The sequence below is a fragment of the Helicoverpa zea genome, chromosome 1 (assembly GCF_022581195.2).
Source record: "Helicoverpa zea isolate HzStark_Cry1AcR chromosome 1, ilHelZeax1.1, whole genome shotgun sequence".
NCBI classification, from domain to species: Eukaryota; Metazoa; Arthropoda; class Insecta; order Lepidoptera; family Noctuidae; genus Helicoverpa; species Helicoverpa zea.
Genome location: NC_061452.1, coordinates 12,427,009 through 12,440,981, shown reverse-complemented (window position 1 = coordinate 12,440,981; position 13,973 = coordinate 12,427,009). Strand labels below are relative to the sequence as shown.

At 36.8% G+C, this 13,973-nt stretch overlaps 1 protein-coding gene across 1 annotated transcript; it reads right to left on the bottom strand.

Annotated features, from left to right (window-relative positions):
- Positions 1–201: 201 nt before the first annotated feature.
- LOC124630207 (protein disulfide-isomerase A3) lies at positions 202–13,445 on the bottom strand. Its single transcript, XM_047163973.1, has 9 exons — positions 13,182–13,445; positions 12,883–13,091; positions 11,204–11,432; positions 6,072–6,188; positions 5,504–5,636; positions 4,496–4,656; positions 2,839–3,070; positions 2,389–2,526; positions 202–546 (listed from the first exon to the last, which is right to left on the bottom strand). Exons 1-9 carry the CDS (start codon positions 13,328–13,330, stop codon positions 442–444), a joined length of 1,473 nt encoding a protein of 490 aa, XP_047019929.1. The 5' UTR covers positions 13,331–13,445; the 3' UTR covers positions 202–441.
- Between the last annotated feature and the right edge of the window lie 528 nt (positions 13,446–13,973).

Sequence of the window (13,973 nt, the reverse complement as noted above, 5' to 3'; positions counted from 1 at the left end):
ATTTCTTGTTATAAATGTAATGTTGTCTGATGGACATAGAGCTTTCTTAAAATAAGCTTTCCTAAAATAGTGTTACTAGTGTATAGGCGTAACTATTTATAATCTTTAAGACCTGCATAGGACTCAAAGTTTATTGATAATTACCCACCATGTTAATCATAATGAAGGGAGTGATTCAGGTAAAAAATAAAACCACAAAACTTATAAATACAACCTAATTTATTTGTTAATTCCACCGACACTATATAAAGAAATGCATTCAAAATTACTGTATTTAGATCAATCTAAAATAGATTTATAAAACCAACACGTCTAACTTGGATGATTGTTGACAACTGGGTGGATATGACAAGTTGACATGTCAGTGGTTGAACGGTCACTCACACATTCACGCTCCACTCGCACACAGATCTTTCATGGAAAGTTTTACATCACAACTGTTTAGAGCTCTTCCTTCTTGGGCTTGCCCTTTCTGTCCCAGCCCTGCAGCTCGCTGGAAGCCTGTTCCGCGACGTACTTCACGAAGTCTTCGAGAGCGCGGCCACCCTGGAAATATATTATGAGTAGGTATTTAGAGAATATAATCATTTAAACATAATTAATAAACAGATTTCTTCTGCTAAATATGCAGGATTAATCAAAGCAAAAGGACAATGCCAGGGTCTGGGCTCAAAGTTTGCCCAGCAGTGGGAGTAGTTCCAACTGGTTCCATAGTGCACTCTGAACATGAAATCCAAATATTTTTGAAATCGGTCCCAGAGGTCCCGAGAAAAACCGGTTCAAATGTTCTCCATAGATAGTCACTTAACAAAGCCTGAGCCATTTGCCCAGTAGTAAAAGTGGTCGAAATAGGTTCTTTACTGCACTGTTAACACGAAATCTAAATATTTTGGAAATCGGTCCAAGAGGTCCCGAGAAAAACCGGTTCTAATGTTCAACTTGAACAGTCACTTTACAAAGCCCAAGCCGTTTGCCCAGTAGTGGGAATAGTTAAAATAGGTTCCTTACTTCACTCTTAACACGGAATCCAAATATTTTTGAAATCGGTCCCAGAGGTCCCGAGAAAAACCGGTTCAAATGTTCTCCATAGATAGTCACTTAACAAAGCCTGAGCCATTTGCCCAGTAGTGAAAGTGGTCGAAATGGGTTCTTTACTGCACTGTTAACACGAAATCCAAATATTTTGGAAATCGGTCCCAGAGGTCCCGAAAAAAACCGGTTATAATGTTAAACTTGAACAGTCACTTTATAAACCCCAAGCCATTTGCCCAGTAGTGGGAATGGTTAGAATAGGTTCTTTACTTCACTCTTAAGACGGACTCCAAATATTTTTGAAATCGGTCCCAGAGGTCAAGAGAAAAACCGGTTCTCATGTTAGCCAGCCATTGTTAGCTAGCCATTTTAAGCAGCCACAAACCTAACAACCTTCTTTTCTTGAAATAACATTCAGATAGTTAGTGGTTTCACTGTTAACAGGATAAAATAACAGAAATAGACGTTTAAAGGTAATTGTTGTTTCTCTTGCTTTTCAGTCTCTATCTACTACAATCAGTCCTAAGTTCGTGTAGCGTCATGCAATTAATATCCGTAATGGCAATGGAAAAATCTTATCAGGACGAATTAAATAAGCTCGAACACGAGGTAGTAAATAGTTACCGTTGAGGAGTTCCCTCGTCTCACTGTCGTCTCCATCGGCAGGTCAGGTCTTAACCTCCACAGTTTTGTGGTGTCGGAGACATATACCCGAATGACAAGTTTTTATTCGATATGTGCTTACAATTTCCGAGAGTTCCCTATTGTTTTAAGGTTTCTATCACCAGACCCTGGACCGAATAACAAAGGAACTATTTGGAAAGTAAATCCTTTCAAACAATAAAATGATTGTTTAAATCGGTTGGTAAACGACGGAGTTAATATGCACGTACTTACGTAAAAAGAATACAAACGAACTGAGTGAGAAACTCCTCCATTTTTTGAAGTCGGTAAAAAAAATTCTCGTTCAATACCTCGTATTTGTCGATTAATATTATAATGCATTTCAATTAAGGTAATAAAAGTGGAATAGTTAAGAGTTCGTAAGGATGTTTTTCGTAATATTGAATAAGAGTCAAACCAGTTTTTCTCAGGACTCCCGGGATAGATTTCGAAATATTTCGGTCTGGGACCTATTATAAGCCTATGGAACATAATACACTATGCAGTTACTGTGGGCAACTCTTGAGCCCAACTTCCATACAAAGAATAGCATTGTCCTTTATGTTTGCTTTATACAAAAGCAAGCATGTATCCTTGGAAAAATAATTGCAATGGGTACAAAAGGATCTCATCAATAAACAGAGGTGGTATTTCTTAGGTTCCCATAAAATTTCTGTCATCATATGAACTTACATTGTATCTGACAGGTTTCTTGGTGTTGTCAGCGGGTTTCCAGTAGATGGTGGGGAAGCCGGACACGTCGTACTGTGACTTGGGCCAGTCGTTGGCGGTCGCGTCGATCTTCACGATGTCTACGGCCTCGTTCTTCAGCTGTTAAAAAAATATTTTTTTTTTAGTAAGATTTTGACACAATATACTTTCATCATGAGTCATAGTGAAAGTGTTGCAATTAATATTGCTATTGTGACCAGCTATGGCTTGATTCACGAGTTTATTCATGTGCAAAACAAAATGATTTATTAACCTTAGTCATACCAATGACAAGACTTAGAATTTTGCAGAGTTATATTTTAAACAGTATCAAACATCATAGTTTTTGAGAATAGCTGATGATTCATACAATTTTATTGCCAAATCGGGAACTGCAATATATTTTAATTGTACTAATTCATTATAGCTTACCTTATCACCAAGTTCCTCCCACACGGGAGCAAGTTTCTGGCAATGTCCACACCAGGGAGCATAGAACTCAATCAGAGCATCCTTTCCACTATCAGTCACCAGTTCCTTGAAGTTCTTGCCCACAGCAACCTTGACCGGGCCATCGTTGCTCTCAGGAACGGCTTCAGACTTGACGAATGGTTCCAGTTTGCCGTCAAGCAAGTCCTTTGTGAAGGCCGACAGGTTCTCAATGCTGTAAGATGTTGATAAACTTGTTAGGATGCATAGTGAAGTCATTTGTGTGTTACTGGTTGGTGTAGCAAGTATTCAAGATTTTTTTATGTTTGTTGTTTTGTGTATAACTAACTTTCAATCGCCGCCCGACTTATACAAGGAGAAAAAACTCATCAAAATTACGTATTTTATCGCGGTTTATATCTATCACGTTCATTCCCCAGGACTTTGTGACAAAAATAATATGGGACATTGACAGCCTTTACCATGAATTAGATTTATTAGTTTAAGACCATGGATGTTTCCAAAATATAAAAGCGTGCATAATCCATTCAACAAGCGGGAATTACATTAACTTCCTGTCCCTATTGTATTCAGATGTTCGAAAGTCAATCAACACAGTTTAAAAGGAGCAGTAGGTCGCCTGCTTATCATTTTTCAAGTTATGCTTTTCAAACTTAACGGGGCGTGAAACAATCGCACGAAACAACGGCCGACGATAACGTGACCATAAAAATATTCAGTTCCATAAACATTGGAATTATGCACATCTTATATTTCAAGTGTTTATGCACTGTGTGGCCATGTTATTTTGGAGTTTTGGCTCGATTCCAGGTTTAGTCAATTAATAAAATTAAGGATCGTTGGTTAAGTTGCTAAAAACGATTTTATTTTTTGATCTTCCGAGTATATCTCAGGTTATTAATTATAATAGGTGTCCTTTCTGGTTATGTGTAATGGACATCAGTAAAGACAATCATAATGGGCATAAATTGCTTAGCGATAGTGCATTAAAGAATTGAGTATAGTCGTTACAGCACTATCGACTTGACTACTGATAAAGAAAGTAGTTTTTATGGCTTTTTGTATTCTTACGCATGTTTTGTAATCATAAATGTGAGTATGTCTGTTGTATGAAGTAAGCATGCAAGATACTCGTATATGCATGCGGTTGCGGGTTTATTTTTAAAATCCATATTACGTTTCGTATGTAGGCGTACAATCATGCAGATATGTCCGGACAAATCTGGCTTTTCGGCCTACCTTATTTTCCAGACATTCGTAAGTAATTTTAGAATAAAACCTACATATTTAATTTTTATTCTGATATAGCGCGCACCGCGAGAAATTGCGAGTTATTTTGAGTCTAAAACTAAATTTACTTTTAATATTTATAAATGCAAACATTCACTGTACACTTCCCTCTGCTTACTTTCAAAGCAGTTAATATACGCGTGTAACACCTATATCAAATGACCTAACTACATAAAATGATTGTATTGATTGATTCGTTTTCCGTATCTTTACTTTCACCAACGAGTAACAAGCTGCCCAGATAACTGGGTTGATCAGGGGCCTCAAAACACTGGTCTCACTCAGCGTCACACACACATACATACTTGGAAAAGGGTTTCTTAGCGTATTTTTTTCTTTAAACATTTACCTGAACTCAGTAGACATGACGAACTTGTTGCCATCAGCATCACGTCCGGCTACCACTGGTTTGTCACCCTTAGCGTAATCAATGCCGTACTCGTTAAGCTCGTGGGTGAAATCGTCCTTGTCACTCACTGCGAAGTTAACCTCAGACAGTTCTTTGGCGACCTGCGGGGGAAGGAAATGGAGGGTTAAGAAAGGCTGTTTATAAAAATGAATATCTTTGTGTGTACGTGCCTCTAAAGGCTCTGAAATTTGAAACTATTGAACTGATTAAAAAAAGTCTTTCACTGTTGGAAAGGTACACTATCCCCACGTATCATACTACGGTTTATCTGAGTGCGGCCAGTAGTTTCCACGGGACGCGAGTGAAATCGAGACATTTCCACGAGACGGAATATTAATTGTTTTACCTAACTATAGTAACTATGGTTTGTTATAAAGACTTGTACCCTTATTTTACAACACTTCTAAGCTAAACTATTTCGATAAAACCACCGTATCGAAATCATAGCTAGTAAACCATGAAATTAGTACACCTGATTAAACGTATTATTGAACTTAATTCACAAGTTTCTTGTTTAAAATGTTGGTTTTCTATTGCTATGCAGATTACTACCATTTCTAATGTACCCTACGTGTGTAATTTGTGTAACACGAAGGTATATACTATTTAGTAAAAATTGGATTGACTAACATGTTTACCCCCGCACGCTAATCCCAACGGGACTTCATTACATATTATGTAGTACATACTTCTACATCACTAAGCCCTTAATTTTCATAAATTAAATTATCAGGTTTGTATACCTATTTGTCTGTGATTAGCTATTTCACTGATTCATGACGACCTGTGCAGCCATTTTAGAACAAACATTGTGACATATTACTACAACATACAAACATACAGTTTTTTAAAACTAATATTTACTTATAATAAATTCTTGTTCTGATGCTGCAGCATTGCTATTATTATAAGTAGAATATACCTGGCATAGATAATTGGTACACGTACCTTGAGCACACGGTTCCTCCAGTAGTTGGTGCCCTTAGGGTTCTTGATGTAGTCGACATCGTAGTACGCGACCACCAGGGGGTCGGTGAAGTCACGGATGTTGTCCTTCTGACGGATACCCACCAGACCGTGGCTGAGGAATTATAGCTACCGTTAGTTTTGTTTTAGTTATAGAGTGAAGTTGGATGTTCTTATTCTGCTTTTAATTCTTTTTTGATTGTGCTGTATTACAATGACTTGTGCGACAGGGTCACAAATGATTCATAATTACAGCATATTCTCGTTATTATAAAAAAACTAAAACACTTTTTTTTGATCCACCCTAATGTGCGTGGCGAAATATTGGGGCTCCAAAATCTAATTTTTCATCTTAATATTTTTCATAATCTATTAATTTTGGATTAGTATACTAATAGCTCGGAATTGGGTTAGCCGATTAAGATTACAAGTTTTTGCTGGAGAAGCTACCTCAAATAAAGTCACAACATGAAGAAAGCATCTTCCATAAAGTAACAACAGTACATAATTTCTCCACCATAAACAAACAATAAGCACAGTAAACACTTACAAGTTCTCCTTGATGAAAGCCTTGAGCGAGTACTTCTCGGTGTCTCCGCTGTGCACAACGGACGAGTCTTCGAACTTGTTCTGCAGGCGTTTGGGACGGAACAATACCACGTCGTTCCTGTTTCAGAAATAAATCCAAACTAATATTATAAATGCGAAAGTAACTCTGTCTGTCTGTCTGTCTTTTCTTCACGCCTAAACTACTGAACCGATTTGTGTGAAATTTGGTACAGACATAGTTTGAAACTTGAGAAAGGACATAGGATAGTTTTTATTACAAAAAATAAAAATAAAAAATAAAAATTATTACGGACATACAGTGCCATCTATTGGTCAAATGTCGAGCTGTTCCTATGCTCCGTAGATAGATGGCGTTAATCGCGCAATGGTGTCATTACACGTGTTCGGTTCATGTTATTGTTTTAATTCATCCTGCGGGAGCGGGAACTTCTCAAAAATCCCGCGAGATCGGGAACTATGTGGGTAAAACCAAAAATCTGCCGGAAGTCACTATTCCACGCGAACGAAGTCGCGGGCAAAAGCTAGTAAACTACACTTCTGGACACATCTATTGGCCCACCTTGTATTTTCAGTTTCGTTTGGTCCTAGCTAAAATTTTATATTAGGTCGAGCAAAAAGTTTTTATGCAGTTTTGTACCTGGCACATTCACAATTTGATTCAATAGTCTTTTTTTGAATTTCGAACACAGAATTTAAAGAGAAAAAAAAAAATTTGAAGCCTGTTTGTTGATATCAAACAAGCGAACACTAAGAAAACTTTGTTTTTATTGGTTTACTTGGATTTAATTCTTGAAAAAGTGATTGATATCTTTGGTTTTACAACAAACATTACTTATTCTTAACATTAAGGTGAGGTTCTATCAATAATCTATGGATACTTCACCTAAAGTCGCCGCCCAAGCTGTGGCACTTATTCAGCCCAGGCACAGCCAAAGAAACGTGAGTGCTCAACTTAATTTAAGTCGATCTGCGGTCCGAAATGTTTATCGGAGGTACCTAGAGACTGGCGGCTTTGTTCGTCGCCAATTAAGGCCACGATCTCGGGTCACAACTGACAGGCAGGATCAATTCATCGTGACGACCAGCTTGAGCAATCGTCACCTTACCTCCATTGAGATACAAAACCAACTTCGCGACTTCCACGGAGTATCTGTGAGCGCTCGAACTGTTCGGAGAAGGTTAAAAGAACGCGATATGGTACCACACAAGCCAGCTAATGGGCCCAAACTAACGCGAGCCCACCAAACAGCACGCCTTCATTTCGCACGCAGTCATTTAAATTGGACACAGCAAGATTGGAGCCGTGTACTCTTTTCTGATGAGTCTACAATCGTGTTACATGGCAATGATGGAAGGAAGAAGGTCTACCGACGTAAGGGAGAGCGTTTCGCACAATGCTGATTTGAAGAGAGGGTTGCTTATGGCGGTGGCTCATGGACTGTCTAGGGCGGTATATCCACGAGCGGCAAAACTCAACTTGAGGTTGTTACAGGACCACGGCTGCCAACATTAAATGCTGAAAGGTACATTCGTGAGTGCTTAGAACCTCAAGTGATACTATACGCGGACTATGTGGGCCCAAATTTCCTTTTTATGCATGATAATGCAAGAGCCCATGCGGCCGACATCGTCAGGGAATATCTTCGGGATGAGAACATGACAGTTATGGACTGGCCAGCCAGAAGCCCAGACATGAACCCCATTGAGCACATGTGGGACGAGCTAAGAAGACGTGTTAGGGCTCGTCAGCCAGTTACCCAGACGATGCAGGAGTTGAAAACTGCCATAGAAGAGGAATGGGAGATGATCCCTCAAAATTTCATAGAGCGGTTGATAAACTCTATGCCTGATCGTATGAGAGCTGTGGTAGATGCCCATAGAGGCAACACGCGTTATTAAATTAAACCTTTATTTGATAAAACATGTTTTTTATTCAAAAATCAATTGCCTTTAACAAGGCGCATATCCGACTTGTTAGGCGTAGCTCCATGTCGTATGGTATTCTGAATTCAAATTTAAAACAATACTATCGAAAAAGAAGGTAAAATGTATCAGGTTTAAAACTGCATCAACAGTTTTTGTTCAATCTAGCAATCATATTTCGGTAGGGGCCATCGAAACCTAAACTCTAAGGTGGGCCAATAGATGTGTCCGGAAGTGTATATAATTAACATTTCAAGTAGTTTATAATGTACTATGTACTACTTTTAGTAAGGAAAGTTATTGAAAACATTCTGGTACAGAGTAAATTGATGCTCTGTCTTAATAGTGCTTATTCAGATGGAGTATAGATGCGTCTAAGGCCCGAAGGATATCGGATTAGTCCAGTAGAGGAGTCCTATGCCGCAAAGATAAAAATAATACATGATAATGAAACAAATAAATTATATTGTGTTGTTTCATATCGTACATAACTGTAACTACATACATGACTATGCAACTGTTATGGTGTCAAAACGGCTTTTAGACCGACTATGACATTTTCATGTTGGTTTTTGGAAAATCTAGTATGTGAATCAACATCTCTAATTAGGTGCTAAAAGTTTAAAATCTAAAGTCGATGACCGGGGCATGGTGTGTTTAAAATTTTTACAAAGTCATTTTATTTGATTTGAAAAATAAGTTGGTCATTAACAGCTGTGTGCGGTGTATAATATATACCTGATTCTGAGCAAATTGCAAATAACATTAGATAACAGGAAAGCTATTGCACACCGTTTTTTTTTGTTTACTGGTGGGTTCACATGAGCCTCCTTTCGCTGTGGGTGCAGCGTGAGAGTGTCATACTCTTACTGACTAGAACCCACTATGTTCCTTCTAAAGCCCTTTATGTACCAGGGCCGCGGTAACCCTTTTGAAAATCCCGCAGCCCGGCAGGCTTCGGCTCACTGAGGTTTGCTGACACTTTGAGGAACCTATGCACACCTAGGGTAGTATAATGATGACAGCTACTGAAAGGTGACGATACAATACGTACTTATTGTATAGTGCCTTCTCTGTTATGAGTAGAGCTGGCTGGTGCATAACAACGCCATAAACTTACGTAGGTGGCAGGTAGCTTATTAACGTTTCCAAATTAACGTGAAACGTGCAAAATTGTTAATCGTTCGTCACGGTAATTGTGACATTCGAACGGTTTCAAAACAAATCCGTTTTTATCGACTTGCTTCTACATGACCGCACGCAACGTACCTATTGCGGTAGTTTTAACAAAAGGTAGATAAAAAATAGCTAGTCATTTTACAAAATAAATAAGAAGAACCTTATAGGATATATTCAATTAAAACTTTCATGGATGCCAGAAAAGGTTTCTCAAGAAAAAATCTTTAAATTATTTTTATTCTTGACCTCTATGAGCCGTAAACGAAAACAACCATGATCAGTACCTATCTAGCAATAATATGAATACACAAAAAGTCAATATAACCCGGCGTAAATTAATCAATACCAAGCTACAACGAGATATGAAATCAACAAGTAAATGAATTAACGTAAATTGTCTCGTACGTGTAAACCAGTTTGTGGAAGCCACTCACAAACATACACGTGGTTTTAAATGTTGTCTGGTAAAAGTTTTAAACACACCGTAAAAGGAATGTAGCGTGAAGTATCTTTTGGCTTTCTTTTCAGCTTTTATGTGTCTGAAACTTTGTGATTTTTAATTAAGTAGACTTATTTTTAAAGATATTTTATTATGAGAAAAATCCAGCCCCTCTTAGTTACAAACTTAGTTCAGAGAGTCGGATACCAGACTGAACAATATATGAATGAACAGTTTATTTATCTTAATCCACAGTGGATTAAGATAAATAAACTGTTATTATATAAACTGAAATTTTCAAAAAGCTGTTCCATAAATTTATGTGTCTAATACAGGTCTGCATGAACATTATTATTATGACTGGAGTCTACAATGTACAACACACACGATCATATCAATACATGACGTGTCAAGTCACGGATGAGGATCATTTGCAGCCGTTTCACCGACATTGATGCAATTTGCCGCAGTTTCACACTTATTAATTTAAATTACGTACTAAGGATGGCTTGTTTCCGATTTAGAAACTTATTTTGTACGGAATTACATGATTTCTTATTGGGTAATTATTTAGCAGTAACATAATTTTTACAACATATAGGGAAGTTAGTTACCTACTTTGAACGCAGGGAATTGCATATTGGGACAATATTTTATATCTCATAGCTTAACCGACGTACAGAAAAGAACCATAACAGGTATGTTCAAGTCCTGTTTAGATGAGAATATTCCCCTTTGATTTATGTAATGTTGCATAGGGGAGGGCTTGTTAACGTAATAAAATGTTGAGCTTTAACTATTAAATAAAGTTAAAATGCCATGTGCATCCTGTATTGAAATAAAATGTATGTCTCTTTAAAACACGGTTAAACTAAACTTTAACAATAGTTAAACATTTTAAAGTGGTCCGTAAAACTCACATAACTGTTGATAACAAATATTATCGGCGTCGTTATCAATTGAAATGTCATAAATAAATTCTATAATGCATGAAAAGTTAAAAAAAATTGCTTGGTCGGTAACACCTGTGTACATATACATTATAGACATACATAATGTTATAATAAGCAGTTGTCTAAATAACTTACAAACTTTATATGTACTTTGTAAAATTGTTAAGTGTTAATTTCTTTTGAATATCAAATTAATAGTGAATTGATGATTTGTGAATGATTGATTTCTTTTTAAAATCCTATTGTAATTTATATGCTTTTATTTTTTAATATTATGCTAAAAATATATTATCAATATATCTATATGTGTACATACGTGTATATATGTCGTGACGGAAATGCAGCATAAATTACCAGTTGTTGCATGTTTCCATGCAAGGTATCGACAAATACCATGAATAATAGCATAGGCTTACCGAATGCCATAAATATTATATGTACTCAAATAAGTACAAAACACTATAAAAATTAAATGAGGACACTGCTGCATACTTGTTCTAAATATGAATTTCCATTTCATAATTATATTTAAGGGCTACTTAACAATTTTCTTTCTAGAATACTGGCCAGTATTCAAATGTTTTGCTGAGAGAGGTAATAACAAAAAGTTTAACTTACTTGTATCCAGCCTTCTCAAGCACGTCCTTGGCAGAGGAGTGACCGAATGTGACCTCTTCACGCATCTTGTCAGCAGTCTTGAGGAAGTCACCCTTGAGGTCAGTCTCCTTCTCGAAGAATCCAATGACGACCACTTCCTCCTTGTTCAGGAATGCTTCATAGTCAGCAACAGTCTTGAGTTCCTTGGAGCTGGGCCCGACTTGAGCGCGCATGTATTTGACGATACCGTCTGTAGGGGAAAACATATACTTAGGTTTGGTAATTGAAGTAACGCAGGTCAATGACTTTTAGCTGGATAATGAAAAAGGTTTGTAATGATGGATTAACAAAATTAAGTCTAGTGATAAGAAGATAACTATTATCACAACAAGCTTGTTAAGAAACCATCTTAATTAATCAAGAAAAGTAATGAAAGTAGTTTACTATAGATTAGAAAACTATTACTTTAATTTCCCTTCTAACTAGATGGAAGATTTTCTGTATTCTTTCAGTCAAAGTATTTACTCAGATACTGATTGGGCATAAGATAAAACATTATCTCTAACTAGCTTCTGCCAGCGGTTTCACCCGCATCCCGTGGGAACTACTTCCCGTACCGGGATAAAAAGTAGCCTATAGCCTTCCTCGATAAATGGGCTATCTAACACTGAAAGAAATTTTCAAATCGGACCAGTAGTTCCTGAGATTATAGTTCGGCCATTCAGAGAATGCGTTCCTGACACGTCGCGATTGAACTGACGACGTAATAACATTCATTGATTATTGATATAATAATGTTGTTTTAATGCTCCTCAATTGTTAAAACGGTAAACAACCAGCAAAAATATTTTTATCGTAACTGCAACGCCATTGCAAAGTTACGTCGTCAGTTCAATCGCGACGTGTCAGGAACGCATTCTCTGAATGGCCGAACTATAGCGCGTTCAAACAAACAAACTCTTCAGCTTTATAATATTAGTATAAGTAAAAACCATCCCTAATCAGTGGGATATTATCAATACAACAGGAAATTAAAATATATAACTGGTTTTATCAGTCATAATAACATTATTTTTTTGGTTCATCATGTTCCTCCTTTAAGAGGAAACTCATCTATTATTAAGCTATGGCAATAATACCATATTTTATTGCAACCTTTTTTTGACATCTCAACCAAAAAGTTTCTAGTCTGATTCATAAACTGGTGCTGTTTCTTATAAAGTTAAAGTGAGGTACCTATTTTATTTATAGAGTTCCAGTTGTTGAAACTATTCACACAATTTATTGGGTTTGTTTATTATAGTGTCTGGTAAATGAACTGAACTCTGCTTGATGAATGAAGGTCAAGTTCAAAGTTGTATTGTAATAATAAGCATTTATCCCAATTAGTTTAAATGTGCAAATTTTATTTTAATTATAAAAAAAGTATGAGGGTATTCTTGTTAAAGTCTAATAGTAAGATATTTTTGAAATTGTGGGTATAGAGTCAATAAGTTTAAGAAACTTCAGAAAAGATATGTAAAAAGATCATAATAAGTTAATCTTGCACCTGTTTCTTATTGTTAGTAACAAAATGTTTCTGTAATTTAATATCTTTCCATCTTCATATTTAAAACAATAATTAACAATCTGCCTACAAACACTTAACATAAAAAAGTCGTTGGCCACGTAAAACATCGATAATATATTCTAGAACTTACTTGACTCCCTGGGGCCATTGTACTCCTGTGAGACCTCTCCCTTTCTGAAGATCTTCAGCGTAGGGTATCCGGACACCGAGAACTGCTCGCAAGTGCTCTTGCCGCCCTCGGTACAATCCACCTTCGCCAGCGCGACAGGGGGGTCATCGTTCTTTAGCACGCCGGCCGCAACCGCGTACTCAGGCTTCAATCTCTTACAATGACCGCACCTAACCAACAATTACACACGCAATTCAAACAACCAACCCATTAAACGCCATTCATAAGTTTACAGTTACGATAAATCATTAATTACTCACCATGGTGCGTAAAACATGACCAGGGCAGTGTCATGTTGAGCTAACACCGACGAAAAGTCGGAATCTGTAAGCTCCAACACATCTTCTTCGGCGGCTCTACATAAATAAATTACACCTAATAATAATACAATTTTCAGTGATCCCAGCATCTTTGAATTTTTATCGGCACTTGTGTAAAACCGTGCGCGATTCTTCGCCGTCCAACTCGAGCTGAGAAAAGTATGCAGAGCTAGAGAGAGAGGACAAGGACCGGAAAAATACACGTATGATGCCGATGATGACACTTGCCGGCACAGCGTTGGCTGATTTTGATTGGTCAGTTTTCACTGCGTTCAGAAATTAACGTCTGCATGAAATTTTTCAGTGAATAATATAATTAAATAAGAAAAATCTTATTTTACAACATTGTACTCAGTATGTTTAGTGTAATTAATATGTCGGCAAAGTATTTTATCATTTGCTATGCAATGTTTACAACAAAACCAAAGTTTACCATTAAATACAATTTCTACTGTGTGTGGGGACGTTAGCAACACAAAAACCCAAAACCAAAAGTTTCTTAAATAGAATCACAGCGGAATTTTGTAATGTTTTATTTGGACACAAAGAAAAGTAATTAACATATATAATAATAAATGACTATAGTAAAAATTGAGATTCTTCTCCTTCTAGTGGCTCTCTACTTCAAGACGTTAGCCAGCGAATATTCATAAGAAATTATGAGTTTCTTAATACATTGTTCATGTGATTGTTTTTATTTAACTTTTATTTAAAATTAAGCATTTAAACAAG